General features: G+C 43.2%; 1 protein-coding gene across 1 annotated transcript in view; it reads left to right on the forward strand.

The window, feature by feature from the left end:
• Positions 1-524: 524 nt before the first annotated feature.
• The window catches only part of LOC112221659 (sodium channel protein type 8 subunit alpha), an 89,543-nt gene continuing 72,755 nt past the window's right edge, over positions 525-17,312 (forward strand). The window contains exons 1-2 of the mRNA XM_024383871.2: positions 525-778; positions 6,369-6,701. Of these exons, the coding sequence (XP_024239639.1) occupies positions 6,426-6,701 (276 nt within the window). The 5' untranslated portion in view covers positions 525-778; positions 6,369-6,425. The remainder of the gene's footprint in view (positions 779-6,368; positions 6,702-17,312) is intronic.

A 17,312-nucleotide genomic window follows, 5' to 3' on the forward strand; every position in this document is an offset into this window, starting at 1 on the left:
GACTAAACTGACAGGTGGATCCAATCGGGGGTTCCTTCATTGATTGTTTCAAAGTGTCGACATTGTGACGTAATACCACGTTTGGTCACTCTTCAATTAGTACTGCAGGCAGAGGTCACTTGAGTCAATAACCTACTAGGCTTGTAAAAAAACGGGGATAATGTTGATACTCTTGAACAATGTTATAGGTTTATCCTACCATAGCCTACAATCTAATTTCTGATTTTGCATATCCTTATTTGCAACGAATTTTAGGCCCAATTTCAAGTTTCTCATGTAATCATTTTAGTAAAATATTCCTGTAGGTCTATACCAACAACTCATTACTTTGCCCACCATGTACCATGTAAACCGCGTATCATCCATCAGAAATCTTACAAGACTGTAAAAAGTGGTCCACACCATGTTCAGCTGATATGGCTTGGCTCATTCAGTTGCCGTGCCTATGTTGAACGTCTTATAGGCTAGTCTTTTTTTTAACGATTTCACATCTCGTGGAGGTATTTGAGCAAATGTTAGATAACAATTCACCTGTTTATCATAGGCCTATTTTTAAGCGAAGATGAATGGTGGTGGTCACTGATTTCTTCAGTGAAAGGCACTTGGCGACACTCCCTTACATTTCTGCTGAGAGTCATCAATTATGCAGCCAGGGTAGCTGCAAGTACTGAGAGGGAAGATAGCAGCAACAATATGGCGACAACCGCAGTTTCTCCCGAATCTTTTCGACATCTGCAGTCCAACAACGCCTTTCTGGGTTCCTTGTAACGCTTATAAAGTAGGTGAATTCTTAGCTTTTTCTAAAACGGTTGCATGTTTTGACGAATCGGTTGGTTATAGTCTGTCAATAGCCTTATAAAAATGTCGCAGAGCCGCTCTCTGACCAGCATTTTTTTTGTTGCTTGAATAGGCTGCCTGCCAGAGCCTAAACCAGATTCCCGTTATATTTAAGCTTAATCGATATATTGCTAATTTCCTTCACAGAGCTAACCATAATATTGTTCAGATAAATAGGAAAAATTATGAGGTGACGATGTCCCCGATTTTGACTGCTTAAAAAACTAAACGATTACATTTTTTTTTTTAAATCTAAATGTATGATTATCAAACGAAAATGAGTGATTTCATGCTTAAATTTGTATTTATTTTCGTGATAGTTATGCCACGCAGCAAATATGGGCCAATGTATGGCGATTGGAACCAGTAGCCTAATGTGATAGCCTAATTCTCTCCTCCACCATGCATTTAAAAAAATCATCCATCTATTCTAGCCTATTCTAACATGTAGGGAGGGGGGTGTTGGTACCAGAGCCTTTCAAACGGTGCCGCTATCCTTCACACCTCTTTTTCATCCACCTTTCATCTAAAAAAATATATAATCAAAGCAAGAATCTTATTACCATTGTAATTTCGTTGCATACACATACCCTGGTATCGACCTGGTGGTCGACATGGCTTTACGGGTGTGGTAGCCTACATACTGTATCTCCTTCCTTCAAGGAGCCTATTTTAGGACTAGGCAGCGTGTTAAACGCTCAGAATATCCTAGAAACACTGAATTATTGGAGAAAATGATGGAGAACAATATTTTTTTCTTGAGTCTATGATGTTGATGGCGACAAGGTAGGACTATGTGTTCGAGATGGGACTTTTACTCCGTGGAAAAACCTGAGCATAACATAGAAACCACCCACTGCAGCATTTCGCAGTGTTTCCTAGGCTCTGATGGGCCGCACTTTTGGGTAGGCTGCTTGCTAAACGTGTGCATCGCAATATCTCTGCACGATGCTTATCATGCCTTATTATGTAAAGCCTACAAACCGACTTTGTAATTCGATTGGCAACAATAGAATGATCGATATTAATGTTTATACATCAGAACAAACACACCATTCAGCAATAGCTCGCCTATTGCGCCTGTGAAAATGAGATTAGATAACAACGATACAGTGGCCTAGTGTGCATGTCTTTGCCAGGGAGATTGGTGTCATTGAGTTTATAATATAGTAAACAATAGTATAAACTGAAATTGATAGGGCCATCGACTACCAGGAATAATGGCAGGTGGTGCAACAACCCACAGAGACCTGCCTGCTTCTTTACAGAATACAGATTGCCATCAAAGCATGACGCCGAATGTGTAGCCTAGGGTATGTTTGGAAAATGAAAGGGGTGGTCATTATGTAAGGGCTTTTTTAGGTAGCCTAAGGACATTTGGCCACCGGTTTACCTGTGAGACACGGTCGTTAACGGGAAAAGCTGCATGGTGCTCTCTGTCTGAAATGGTTACATAAAACATGCTGGTGCACCGCTACTGGATGAAACAAAATGACTGAAAAACGGTTAATTTCGTATGTCCCATTGGGTCCAAGTAAGAATAGAATGAGGGATGGTTGCTATCACATTATGCTGATGCATAGCCTTATTTTACACCAGCCAGTGTGTAACATTTAAGTCGGTAAGTAAACGCTGTGGCCTAAACAACCATCATGTGCTTTTTGATCTTGCTTGATGAGTTAAGTGTTTGTTTTATCAACGTGACATATTTAATTATCGGATTATACCACACCTGCAGCCCATATCCTTGTTAGTAAGCCATTACCCTGTAGCCTATGTCTATAGGCTCATGGCCTGCATGCATCCCCAAATCTTGTTGTCTTGTTTGTCCTGTCATCTATATCCCTTTTGAGTGTAAAGCAATAACATAAAAACGAGTGACGAAGTTGATATCGCATTAAAACGGCTATTTTGTAACCTGATATTTCAGCCGCTAGTCCCTTTCCTTGCTCGATCTTGTGGTGCTGAAATGGACAGCGCCCGTGAGAAGCGTGAGATGAGGGATTGGAACGCAGTTTTCCTTCTCTTATCTCCGATTTTCGGCTGCAGTATGAGATTTTAGCATTTTCTAAGTGTTTCCTGAGCTGTAAGGTTAGTTATGTTGTCAATCCCTGTAGTTAGTTATATTGTGTGAATGCAAACAACACAATTATACAATCTCTACAGTGGACGAGCATTCAGCATGAGAACAAACCCTGACATTTTTGTCGTTTGTTGAATCGAATCTTTCAATTTGAAATCGTGAGATTTATACAACGTTATTCATTGCAATATGTTAGCAGGAAGTTTCGATATTTACAGGTTTCTAAATGATGAATGATAGGCCCATTTTGGATGTAGGCCTGGGCCTCATCCTCCTTCGACCTTCTGGGTCTGATGAGAGATCTGATTCAGAGGTTAGATATGTGTAGGCTATAGACTGTACCATTTGTAAAATGTGCGATTTGTTCTGATATGTGTTTAACATACCTGTAATCTGGACAGCATGATTTTGCTATATGGACAGAAGTACCCTCCTAGAGACACTTTGAAATGGTCTTTTGACAGATGTGATGCCCCGACATGATTCTGTACTAATGTCATGTACGGTACAGTATCCTATTATGTGAGGTATGATGTGGGAAATAGATCTACTGAATTGCAACTGAATTGGGGCTGTTTTGATACTTTCTTAAGGAAATTCAAAGCAAAGGTATAGTTATACTGTTTTGGGAACCCGTAAGCAAGCTACTGTAAGACAGTGCCAATGTAAGTGAATGTTCCGGTATTTTATTAGTGGGATTAAACTGTGTAGTGACAGTGTGTCAGAGTTTTGCTCTGATTAGGCTCTCTCTCTCTTTGTGTGTGCGCGTGTGTGTGTTTGTGTAGGCTCTCAATGTGTGCTCTCAGGCAAGGGAGGGACTGCTGCTGCTGGCTCATTCATCCCCCTGACCGCTGTCTTAGTATCTTCATCCTTTTCTCTTAAGAGTCACGTGTCCCAAATGGTACCCTATTCTCTGCACTACTTTTGACCAGATTCCTATAAGCACTGGACTACTTTTGACCAGATTCCATTAAGCGCTGGACTACTTTTGACCAGATTCCTATAGGCACTGGACTACTTTTGACCAGATTCCTATAAGCACTGAACTACTTTTGACCAGATTCCATTAAGTGCTGGACTACTTTTGACCAGATTCCTATAGGCACTGGACTACTTTTGACCAGATTCCTATAAGCACTGGACTACTTTTGACCAGATTCCATTAAGCGCTGGACTACTTTTGACTAGATTCCTGTAAGCACTGGACTACTTTTGACCAGATTCCATTAAGCGCTGGACTACTTTTGACCAGATTCCTATAACAATGGACTACTTTTGACCAGATTCCTGTAAGCACTGGACTACTTTTGACCAGATTCCTAAAGGCACTGGACTACTTTTGACCAGATTCCTAAAGGCACTGGACTACTTTTGACCAGAGTCCTAAAGGCACTGAACTACTTTTGACCAGATTCCTATAACACTGGATTACTAATGACCAGATTCCTATAACACTGGACTACTTTTGACCAGATTCTTATAGGCACTGGACTACTTTTGAAAAGAGCCCTATGGGTACTAGTCAAAAGTAGGGCACTATGTAAAGGGAATAGGGTGAAATTTTGGCTGCAGGCAAAACTACGAATACAGTATAGCCCTAAAAGCATGATGTCATCCCATGATCATGTAGCATCTCATGTAGCCATCTCATGTAGCATCTCATGTAGAATCTCATGCAGCATCTCATGTAGCCATCTCATGTAGAATCTCATGTAGCATCTCATGTAGCCATCTCATGTAGCATCTTTAGCTCTGTCAAGTAAGTGTCTATATTGTCAAACTAGAAAACATGACCCTATGAATGCACTTATGAGGCAAAACATTGTAAAACATTTTTTACCTTTAATCAAACCGGGAAAGACCCAAAAGGTAAGAAACCTCTTTTACGAGGGGAAGCCTATGAATGATAGGCTATGCATTGTGCTGCTGTTGTAAAACAGATTCTGTTGTACTATAGTGTGTCTGTGTATTCTCTGAATCAGCAGGAAATACAGGTCAGTGGAAGGTATTTCCTTACAGTTACACATCCCATTAGTCTGTTGTGGTCTGCTGGGTCTGTTGCCAGATGGGTCTCTTATTTCCTGTATTGGCACAGAGATTCATGACATGACACATTTCTATACTACTACTATACTATTACCATAATATTATTGCGTTTTCTACATTGTGCCAAGCATGGTTAGCATGGATTGTGACAGTGAGAAACTTTAAAATTTCATCAAATGAAATGGCAAGTATTCTAATTCTATGCTTGCCATATGTAGACAATATTAGTGTTTTATACTGGGTTGGTAGTCAGGATGAAGCTCCTCCTCCAAGACGCTACCCATCAAATCCTTTCATCATCGTAATAATATCCTTTGAATATTCATAATCCTTTCAGTAAGTTGACACATCTCTGCTTTCAACACGCCTGAATCAACCACACCTTTTAAAAATGATGCAATTAGTATCTTCAATTGATAATGAGCACAAATAATATATCAATCTGAGTAAAACGCTATTGAGTAGTTTCTCCCCCCAAAATACTTATCTTTTAATAAATATATATTTTAATAAAACACAGGGTGTCACCTACAGCACTTAATGGCTTCCTCACAAATGGCACCCTGCTTCCTGTATAGTGGACATCTTTTGACCAGGGTCCATTGGGCTATGTAAACTATGTAGTGACTAGGGTGCCATTTGAGATGCAACCAATGATCAAGCCTACTTGTCATATCTATCATAGATGAAAGCCATTGACTCATATTTGTTCCTTCTTTCTACATCTGTAGTGTGTTTCGAAAATAGCAGCATCATTATTTGATGTTTTCGTTGGTATTTTTAGTTTGATGATCTCACATTAAAACCCTTATCTCTCATTCAGTGTTAGTGTCTGGGGGCCCGTACCAAATAGTACCCTATTCCCTACATAGTGCAATACTTTGGACTAAGGCCCATAGAATTCTGGTCAAAAGTAGTGCACTATATAGGTAATAGGGACACATTTGGGACACACATTCCGTTCTTTTCTTCTTCTGTCAAGACTAGACTGTACTGGTCCATTTCTGTGATGGCTCTGCTGTGACAGAACTAGAAATACCTTCTCATGCTCTGAGGCTCTTCCTTACTGTAGACAAACAGGGGGAGAGTATCTGCACCCAAAATGGCACTCTATCCCCTATATAGTGCACTACTTTTCACCAGGGCACATAGTGCATGCACAAAGAGTTACACTCAGTAATAATAATGATAATACTTCCAGTTCATACAGATACATCTTGCTGTTATGATAATTCATGTATTACATTTACAAAAAATGCAAAAAATTATTCAAACCATTTAAAATATTTTATGCCTTTTATTTTCAAGATCAATTCATCAAAATCTCAAGGGCCTCAACTCCTCTCTTGGCTCAATTGTTCTTCTTTCTCCTCCTCTCTACTCTCTCTCTTTGGCCCCCCAGAGCTGGTTACAGTGGATGGTACAATACTTGACGACCAAGTAGCTGCAGGATGAAAACATGGCTGCACCCCTTATGGCACCACCAGGACCTGACAGCTTCAAGTATTTTACCGCGGAATCATTGGCTAACATCGAGCTCCGGATCAACGAGGAGAAGAACAAACCGCCGCCCAAGCAGGACAGCAGTCACCGTGACGACGATGATGACAACAAACCCAAGCCCAACAGTGACCTGGAGGCTGGGAGGAATCTGCCCTTCATCTATGGCGACATCCCTAGTGGAATGGTGGCGACACCACTGGAGGATTTGGACCCCTTTTACCAGGCTCAGAAAGTAAGTGAGAAACACACCTCCTCCGTATCCCCTTCTCTATCACCCGCACACACACACACACATCCCTTCTTGCCCTTGCTTTTTCTCAACACCTTACATCAAAGATACAGTGCCTTCTGAAAGTATTCAGACCCCTTGACTTTTTCCACAGTTTTTTTAGAAATTTTAGCAAATGTATAAAAAACATACCTTATTTACATAAGTATTCAGACCTTTTGCTATCAATCAATCAAATTGATTTATAAAGCCCTTCTTACATCAGCTGATGTCACAAAGTGCTGTACAGAAATCCAGCCTAAAACCCCAAACAGCAAGCAATGCAGGTGTAGAAGCACGGTGGTTAGGAGAAACTCCCTAGAAAAGGCTGGAACTTAGGAAGAAACATAGAGAGGAACCAGGCTATGTTGGATGGCCAGTCCTCTTCTGGCTGTGCCAGGTGGAGATTATAACAGTACATGGCCAAGATGTTCAAATATGACCAGCACGGTCAGATAATAATAATCACAGTGGTTGTAGAGGGTGCAACAGGTCAGCACCTCAGGAGTAAATATCAGTTGGCTTTTCATAGTCGATCATTCAGAATATCTCTACCGCACCTGCTGTCTCTAGAGAGTTTAAAACAGCAGGTCTGGGACAAGGTAGCACGTCTGGTGAACAGGTCAGGGTTCCAGAGCCGCAGGCAGAACAGTTGGAACTGGAGCAGCAGCACGACCAGGTGGACTGGGGATAGCAAGGAGTCATCAGGCCAGGTTGTCCTAAGGCATGGTCCTAGGGCTCAGGTCCTCCGAGAGAAAGAGAGAGAGAGAGAATTAGAAAGAGCAGACTTAAATTCACACAGGACACCGGATAAGACAGGATAAATTCTCCAGATATAACAGACTGACCCTAGCCCCCCTACACAAATGTTGCAGTATAAATACTGGAGGCTGAGACAGGAGGGGTCGGGAGACACTATGGCCCAGTCCGACGATACCCCCGGACAGGGCCAAACAGGCAGGATATAACTCCACCCACTTTGCCAAAGCACAGCCTCCAAACCACTAGAGGGATATCTTCAACCACCAACTTACTATCCTGAGACAAGGCAGAGTATAGCCCACGAAGATCTCCCCCACAGCACGAACCCAAGGGGGGCGCCAACCCGGACAGGAAGATCACGTGAGTGACTCAACCCACTCAAGTGACGCACCCCTCCTAGGGACAGCATGGAAGAGTGCCAGTGACTCAGCCCCCGAAATAGGGTTTGAGGCAGAGAATCCCAGTGGAGAGAGGGGAACCGGCCAAGCAGAGACAGCAAGGGAGGTTCGTTGCTCCAGTGCCTTTCCGTTCACCTTCACACTACATCCAAGATGGCGTAGCAGTGCAGACGTGTTTTGTTCGTCCTCTCGTGTACTTTTGTATTTTTTCATCTTTTTTGTATATATTTAAATTTTATTTTCAATCTCTTCTCCATTTTAGTTCAATTATACCTTCCGGTAACCTGCCTCACCCAATGTGATACGGAACCACTATTATTTTTAATTTCTAGACCTTATAGCAAGAACCATCTAGCCATCAGAAGCTAACCAGCTAATTAGCTACAAGCTATTTAGTCATTGTTAGCCACTGCTAGCGGCCTTTACCTTCTGCACAGGTACCAGCCCTTTTTTTAGCTTGGATAATACTCGCCAGCCTACCAGTAACGGACTGTCTCTCCACTACAACGCCGGATTCCTGCCATAATCCCTGGACCATTCTCCTGATCTTCACAACTAGCTAGCACCCACCGAGTTACCCAGTACCGAAGCTATCCCTGAGGCCCACTTCCCAGCCTACTCAGTTGTTCACCCGGACTCCACCCAAACACGGCTATAACACACTACTCCACCGGATCCTTGCCGCAAGCTCTGGACCTTGGCAGCGGATCACCGCTGCTACAGAGTGGCTATAGTGGCTAACGCCCCTGCCCCGAAGCTAGCACCAGTTAGCCGTGAGCCAGGCATATCTCCCCGATAGAAAACTAAATTACTACAACTACAATACCTCTTTCGCCATCTGGCTTGGATCCTTAGTCGACACGGCGCCCCGCCGCACCACCAAGACAGGTCTGCCGACGAATACTCCATCCGCTGTGCCTTCAACCGGCCTCCGTCGGACATCGGAGCAAATGTGTCTGCTAGCCCCGGGCTACTAACTCTGTGTCGTCCGGAAGCCGCTACTCCGCGGCTTCCCGGTTCCATCTATTGCTGCGCCCTGGACCCTATGATCACTTGGCTACATAGCTGATGCCCGCTGGACTGTCCATTAATCACGCTACTCCATTCTGTTTATTTAAAATATATATATATATATATATATTTTTTTAAATCTGTCGGCCCCAACCGCAAACTCAGGCTCTGTGTGTAGTTAACCGACCCTCTCTGCCCATTCATCGCCAGTTTACCTGTTTTAGCTGATTAGCTGTTGTTGTCTCACCCGTTGTTGTCTTAGTTAGCTCTCCAAATCAACACCTGTGGTTACTTTATGCCTCGCTGTATGTCTCTCTCATATGTCAATATGCCTTGTATACTGTTGTTTAGGTTAGTTATCATTGTTTTAGTTTACAATGGAGCCCCTAGTTCCACTCATTATACCTCTGATGCCTGCTTTGTCTCCCACACATGCGGTGACCTCACCCATTATAACGAGCTTATCCAGAGATACAACCTCTCTTATCATCACTCAGTGCCTGGGCTTACCTCCGCTGTACCCACACCCCACCATACCCATCTGCACATTATGCCCTGAATCTATTCTACCACGCCCAGTAATCTGCTACTTTTATTCTTTGTCCCCAACGCTCTAGGCGACCAGTTTTTATATATTCTTTAGCCGTACCCTCATCCTACTCCTCCTCTGTTGCTCGGATAATGTGGAGGTAAACCCAGGCCCTGCGTGTCCCCAGGCACCCTCATTTGTTGACTTCTGTGATCGAAAAAACCTTGGTTTCATGCATGTCAACATCAGAAGCCTCCTCCCTAAGTTTGTTTTACTTACTGCTTTAGCACACTCCGCCGTGTCTGAATCCTGGCTTAGGAAGGCCACCAACAATTCCCATTTCCATACCCAGCTACAACATTTTCCATCAAGATAAAACTGCCAAAGGAGGAGGAGTTGCAATCTACTGCAGAGATAGCCAGCAAAGTTCTGTCATACTTTCCAGGTCTATACAAACAGTTTGAACTTCTAACTTTAAAAATGAACCTCTCCAGAAATAAGTCTCTCACTGTTGCCGCCTGCTCCCAGCTGTGCCCTGGACACCATTTGTGAATTGGTCGTCCCCCATCTAGCTTCAGAGTTCGTTCTGTTAGGTGACTTAAACTAGGATATGCTTAACACCCCGGCAGTCCTACAATCTAAGCTAGATGCCCTCAATCTCACACAAATCATCAAGGAACCCACCAGGTACAACCCTAAATCCGTAAACATGGGCACCCTCATAGACATTATCCTGATCAACTTGCCCTCCAAATACACCTCCGCTGTTTTCAATCAGGATCTCAGCGATCACTGCCTCATTGCCTGTGTCCGCAATGGGCCCGCGGTCAAGCGACCACCCCTCATCACTGTCAAACTCTTCTGCGAGCAGGCCTTTCTAATCTTCCTGGCCCGGGTATCCTGGAAGGATATTGACCTCATCCTGTCAGTCGAGGATGCCTGGTCATTCTTTAAAAGTAATTTCCTCACCATCTTAGATAAGCATGCCCCGTTCAAAAAATTCAGAACCAAGAACAGATATAGCCCTTGGTTCACTCCAGATCTGAATGCCCTTGACCAGCACAAAAACATCCTGTGGCGGACTGCAATAGCATCGAATAGTCCCCACGATATGCAACTGTTCAGGGAAGTCAGGAACCAATATACGCAGTCAGTCAGGAAAGCAAAAGCTAGCTTTTTCAAGCAGAAATTTGCATCCTGTAGCTCTAACTCCAAAACGTTTTGGGACACTGTAAAGTCCATGGAGAACAAGAGCTCCTCCTCCCAGCTGCCCACTGCACTGAGGATAGGTAACACGGTCACCACTGATAAATCCATGATAATCGAAAATGTCAAGAAGCATTTCTCAACGGCTGGCCATGCCTTCCTCCTGGCTACTCCAACCCCAGCCAACAGCTCCGCCTCCCCCGCAGCTACTCGCCCAAGCCTCCCCAGCTTCTCCTTCACCCAAATCCAGACAGCAGATGTTCTGAAAGAGCTGCAAAACCTGGACCCGTACAAATCAGCTGGGCTGGACCCTCTCTTTCTAAAATTATCCGCCGCCATTGTTGCAACCCCTATTACCAGCCTGTTCAACCTCTCTTTGGTATCGTCCGAGATCCCTAAAGATTGGAAAGCTGCCGCAGTCATCCCCCTCTTCAAAGGGGGTGACACCCTAGACCCAAACTGTTACAGACATATATCCATCCTGCTCTGCCTATCTAAAGTCTTCGAAAGCCAAGTTAATAAACAGATCACTGACCATTTCGAATCCCACCGTACCTTCTCCACTGTGCAATCCGGCTTCCGAGCCGGTCACGGGTGCACCTCAGCCACGTTCAAGGTACTAAACGATATCATAAACGCCATCAATAAAAGATAGTACTGTGCAGCCGTCTTCATCGACCTGGCCAAGGCTTTCGACCCTGTCAATCACCGTATTCTTATCGGCAGACTCAATAGCCTTGATTTTTCTAATGACTGCCTCGCCTGATTCACCAACTACTTTGCAGACAGAGTTCAGTGTGTCAAATCGGAGGGCATGTTGTCCGGACCTCTGGCCATCTCTATGGGGGTACCACAGGGTTCAATTATCGGGCTGACTCTTTTCTCTGTATATATCAATGATGTCGCTCTTGCTGCGCGCAATTCCCTGACCCACCTCTATGCAGACGACACCATTCTGTATACTTCTGGCCCTTCCTTGGACACTGTGCTAACTAACCTCCAAACGAGCTTCAATGCCATACAACACTCCTTCCGTGGCCTCCAACTGCTCTTAAACGCTAGTAAAACCAAATGCATGCTTTTCAACAGTTCGCTGCCTGCACCCGCACACCCGGCTAGAATATGTGGACAACTATAAATACCTAGGTGTCTGTCTAGATTGTAAACTTTCCTTCCAGACTCATATTAAACATCTCCAATCCAAAATCAAATCTACAATCGGCTTTCTATTTCGCAACAAAGCCTCCTTCACTCACGCCGCCAAACTTACCCTTGTAAAACTGACTATCCTACCGATCCTCGACTTCGGCGATGTCATCTACAAAATAGCTTCCAACACTCTACTCAGCAAACTGGATGCAGTCTATCACAGTGCCATCCGTTTTGTTACCAAATCACCTTATACCACCCACCACTGTGACCTGTATGCTCTAGTCGGCAGGCCCTCGCTACATATTCGTCACCAGACCCACTGGCTCCGGGTTATCTATAAGTCTATGTTAGGTAAAGCTCCGCCTTATCTCAGTTCACTGGTCACGATAACAACACCCATCCGTAGCACACGTTCCAGCAGGTATATCTCACTGATCATCCCCAAAGCCAACACCTTATTTGGCTGCCTTTCCTTCCAGTTCTCTGCTGCCAGTGACTGGAACGAATTGCAAAAATCGCTGAAGTTGGAGACTTTTTATTTCCCACACCAACTTTAAACATCAACTTTCTGAGCAGCTAACCGATCGCTGCAGCTGTACATAGTCCATCTGTAAATAGCCCAACCAATCTACCTACCTCATCCCCATACTGTTTTTGTTTTATTTACTTTTCTGCTCTTTTGCACACCAGTATCTCTACTTGCACATCATCATCTGCTCATTTATCACTCCAGTGTTCATCTGCTAAATTGTAATTATTTGCTCCTATGTCCTATTTATTGCCTACCTCCTCATGCCTTTTGCACACACTGTATATAGATTTTCTTTGTTCTACTGTGTCATTGACTTATTTATTGTGTTATTGGCTTGTTTATTGTTTACTCCATATGGAAATGTGTTGTTGTCTGTGTCACACTGCTTTGCTTTATCTTGGCCAGGTCGCAGTTGCAAATGAGAACTCAACTAGCCTACCTGGTTAAATAAAAGGTGAAATATATATTTTTAAACACTCCTGGGCCAGACTACACTCAATCATAGGATCTACTGAAGAGATGAGTTTTAAAGGTTGAGACCGAGTCTTCCTCTCTCACATGGATAGGCAGACCATTCCATAAAAATTGAGCTCTATAGGAGAAAGCCCTGCCTCCAGCTGTCTGCTTAGAAATTCTAGGGACAGTAAGGAGGCCTGCGTCTTGTGACCGTAGTGTACGTGTAGGCATGTACGGCAGGACAAAAATCAGAAAGATGGGTAGGAGCAAGCCCATGTAATGCTTTGTAGATTAGCAGTAAAACCTTGAAATCAGCCCTAGCCTTAACAGGAAGCCAGTGTAGAGAGGCTAGCACTGGAGTACAGTGGAGTACTGGAGTACACTGGAGCAATATGATCACATTTTTTGGTTCTAGTCAAGATTCTAGCAGCCGTGAAACTCGAAATTGAGCTTAAGTGCATCCTGTTTCCATTGATCATCCCTGTGGTAAATTCAATTGATTGGACATGATTTGGAACACACCTGTCTATATAAGGTCGCACAGTTGACAGTGCATGTCAGAGCAAAAACCAAGCCATGAGGTCGAAGGAATTGTCCGTAGAGCTCTGAGACAGGATTGTGTTTGAGGCACAGATCTGGGGAAGGGTACCAAAGCATTTCAGCAGCATTGAAGGTCCCCAAGAACACAGTGGCATCCATCATTCTTAAATGGATGAAGTTTGGAACCACCAAGACTCTTTCTAGAGCTGGCCGCCTGGCCAAACTGAGCAATCAGGGGAGAAGGGCCTTGGTCAGGAAGGTGACCAAGAACCCGATGGTCACTCTGACAGAGTTCCAAAGTTCCTCTGTGGAGATGGGAGAACCATTTCTGCAACACTCCACCAATCAGGCCTTTATGGTAGAGTGACCAGACGGAAGCCACTCCTCAGTAAAAGGCACATGAATGCCCATTTGGAGTTTGCCAAAAGGCACCTAAAGACTCTCAGACCATGAGAAACAAGATTCTCTGATCTGATGAAACCAAGATTAAACTGTTTTGCCTGAATGCAAAGTGTCTAGTCTGGAGGAAACCTGGTACCATCTCTACAGGGAAGCATGGTGGCGGCAGCATCAGGCTGTGGGAATGTTTTTCAGTGACAGGAAGACTAGTCAGGAGTGAGGAAAGTATGAACGGAGCAAAGTACAGAAAGATCCTTGATGAAAACCTGCTCCAGAGTTCTCAGGACCTCAGACTGGGCAAATGTACACCTTCCAACAGGATGATGACCCTAAGCACACAGCCAAGACAACGCAGGAGTGATTTCAGGACAAGTCTCTGAATGTCCTTGAGTGCACCAGACAGAGCCCGGACTTGAACCCGATCGAACATCTCTGAAGAGACCTGAAAATAGCTGTGCAGCAACGCTCCCCATCCAACCTGACAGAGCTTGAGAGGATCTGCAGAGAAGAATGGAAGAAACTCACCAAATACAGATGTGCCAAGATTATAGCATTATACCCAAGACTCAAGTCTGTAATCGCTGCCAAAGGTGCTTCAACAAAGTACTGAGTAAACGGTCTGAATACTTATGTCCATTTCCATTTTATTTATATTTTTGCAAAAATGTCTATTGCAAAAATGTCTACCTGTTTTTGCTTTATCATTATGGGGTATTGTGTGTAGATTGAGGGGGAAATAACTATTGAATACATTTTAGAATAAAGCTGTAATGTAACAAAATGTGGAAGAAGTCAAGGGGTCTGAATATTTTCCCAAAGGTAAGCAACATAGTAAGCAACATGACTCAGGTCCTGTCCTGTGTAGAATGAGTCAGCTTCTGTGCAGGTTCGGCATTGTCAATGAGTTTTAACCTTATTCAGTTGGTTTAGAGGACAGGATTCCTGTCATCGATGGCTTTGGTGGTTTTGACAGTTTGATGTCAGTATAGATATTTTATGCATATTTAAGAAATGATTTTTATATCAAAATACTGACACGTTGTCCAGTTGAGATATTTAATTAAACCACATAAAGGGGTTGTTCAGTCACATGATATACTGTAGCCGACACATTTACTGTAAGGCCCACTTTGTATATATTATTATTCAATTCCAGATATTATAAACCCATGACACAAATGATCATGGCATCGTGTAAACTGGTGGTATAGGAGTTGCTTATTGGCTCGTGATTGGTCTGTGCACAGTAGCTACTAGGGGTGTAACGGTACACGTATTCGTATCGAACTGTTCGGTACACGGTTCTTAGTTCGGTCCGCACTGAAGCCGAATAAATACAGTAAAACTCAAGGGCCTCAACAATAGGTCAGCCTAGAAAATAATATATAAAGTTGAAGTCGGAAGTTTACATACGCTTAGGTTGGAGTCATTAAAACTAGTTTTTTCAACCACTACACTATTTTCTTGTTAACAAACTATACTTTTGGCAAGTGGGTTAGGACATCTACTTTGTGCATGGTAGTACCCAGCAAACAGGTAGTACCCACAAACCAAAGCATAGGTTTTCAATGAATTGGCCAAAGCACCCTGTGCGTACTTAACAGTGACAGCCATTCCCATTACCCCAGAGTGGGAGATGTACCGTTCTACAGACACGATCATGGTGCATTCGAAACCAAGTGGGAAGTGGGAATTTACCATAAATGATTGGTAAAAATCCACTTGAACGGCTCTAAAACTGGTAATTACTAGTGGGAAACTCGTCTATCATCCCGAGCACCCACTTCTCCCACATGGTGACCTCTGACGTCACCTACACCTAGGAAATGTTTTTTATAACAGCATTTTTGGCAGTTAAATGCAATTATGTATAAAAAGCAATCTATGAATGTGGTTTTTGAACTCTATCATTTGTTTACAAGCATGATAGCTGTGCTTATAGTTTATGGGTGACACAGCTTCTTGGGCGTTAGCCAATTGACGTTTCTCAACGAGTTCAAATCACATGAATGTATCCAACTCGTATTTACAACTTCACAACTGGCATCTCCCACATGGTTATTAACGCAGAATCAGAGTGGCAACTTGAGAGGCCCAACATAACAACCTGGTCACAACAGTAAATGTCATGGAAATTGTGAATGCTGAACATTTTGAATTGCATTTAATTTTCCTGCTGTACCGAAATGGGACCTCAAAACCACATTACCTACTGAATCGTGGGTTTGGTGAACCGGTACACCCCTGAAAGCTACATACAGTATATGTTTTATTATTATTAGGCATTAAAGTTTTAGTGTGCTTGAGTGCAGATTACTCTAGAATACTCTAGTTGTTGAGGTTCAGGTGTTGTACCTGCTTGTCTCCCCCATCTCTCCTCTACCCTCTTCTCTGTGTCCACCTCACTCTCCCTCCCTCTCCCCAATGGCTTAGAGGGCTACTGGGAAAAGGTTAATGGCAGACACTGTTCGTTGAAACACTGACGTTCCAGATGACAGACTTTTCTAATTGTTCAAAAATGTATTCCTGCAGAAGAAATAAGGCAACGCAAACCAGCAGAAATGCATTAGCTAGCTGACTTAAACAAGCAGTGTGGACAGTGTGTTTTTTTGTGAAGAGTGATGCATTGTGATGCATTATGTTGCATTGTTGGTGTGTTTTTTATTTTACCTTTATTTAACTAGGCAAGTCAGTTAAGAATAAATTCTTAATTTCAATGGCGGCCTGAACAACTGCCTTGTTCAGGGGCAGAACGACAGATTTTTACCATGTCAGCTCAGGGATTTGATCTTGCAACCTTCTGGTTACTAGTCCAACACTCTAACCACTAGGCTACCTGCCGCTCCAAGTGTAAGCGTGGCCTTGAAAATGTTTTTTGTCATCATGCATGTTGATATAGGCTAGATATTTCTAAGAGTGTAGCTGTAAAAGAGACAAGGGTGTCCCATCCTTCTCTCTCATCATGGATATCTTCTACACTACCTAAATGAAAATGGAGAAAAACTGTACAAATCAATGGAGGCGAGGTCACAAGAGCGAGAGTCGCACCTTCTGATGTTATGATTTTTGTCTGCACCTTGTCTCATGTTGGTTGAAGTGCTGTCCACTTCCCTCCTTCGTCAGTCTTAACTATGTCGATGTAAATGTAAAATGGCTCCTGACTATTATAGATCATAATGAATGATATTACATTGACGGGGGCCCTGATCTTGGGTCTTTAGCCAAGTAATTGGTAGCGCTGGTGCTCCCAACATAAAAAAGTTAGGAGCATAACATACAATTTAGGAGCACCAGATAAGCAGAGTTTGTAAATTTACTGAGATAAGGCTTATATTGGGCCTATATGAATTTTGTCTACTTTTAAAGCACATCCTGCACCATACAAAGGAATCACATGGTTTATTATAAAAAGCTAAAACGTTAATAGAATACCTGTCATTGAAATTACAAAGCCATTGGTGGAATAGGTTTCTACTATTTTCCTATTGAGGTACATTTTCAATGTCATGCAACACTGTCTCTATAAGAACATCACTGTTGTGAGTGACAACATGCAAGAGATCAGTCATTCATTCTTTAATTACTATGAG

The sequence above is a fragment of the Oncorhynchus tshawytscha genome, linkage group LG22 (assembly GCF_018296145.1).
Source record: "Oncorhynchus tshawytscha isolate Ot180627B linkage group LG22, Otsh_v2.0, whole genome shotgun sequence".
Taxonomy (NCBI): domain Eukaryota; kingdom Metazoa; phylum Chordata; class Actinopteri; order Salmoniformes; family Salmonidae; genus Oncorhynchus; species Oncorhynchus tshawytscha.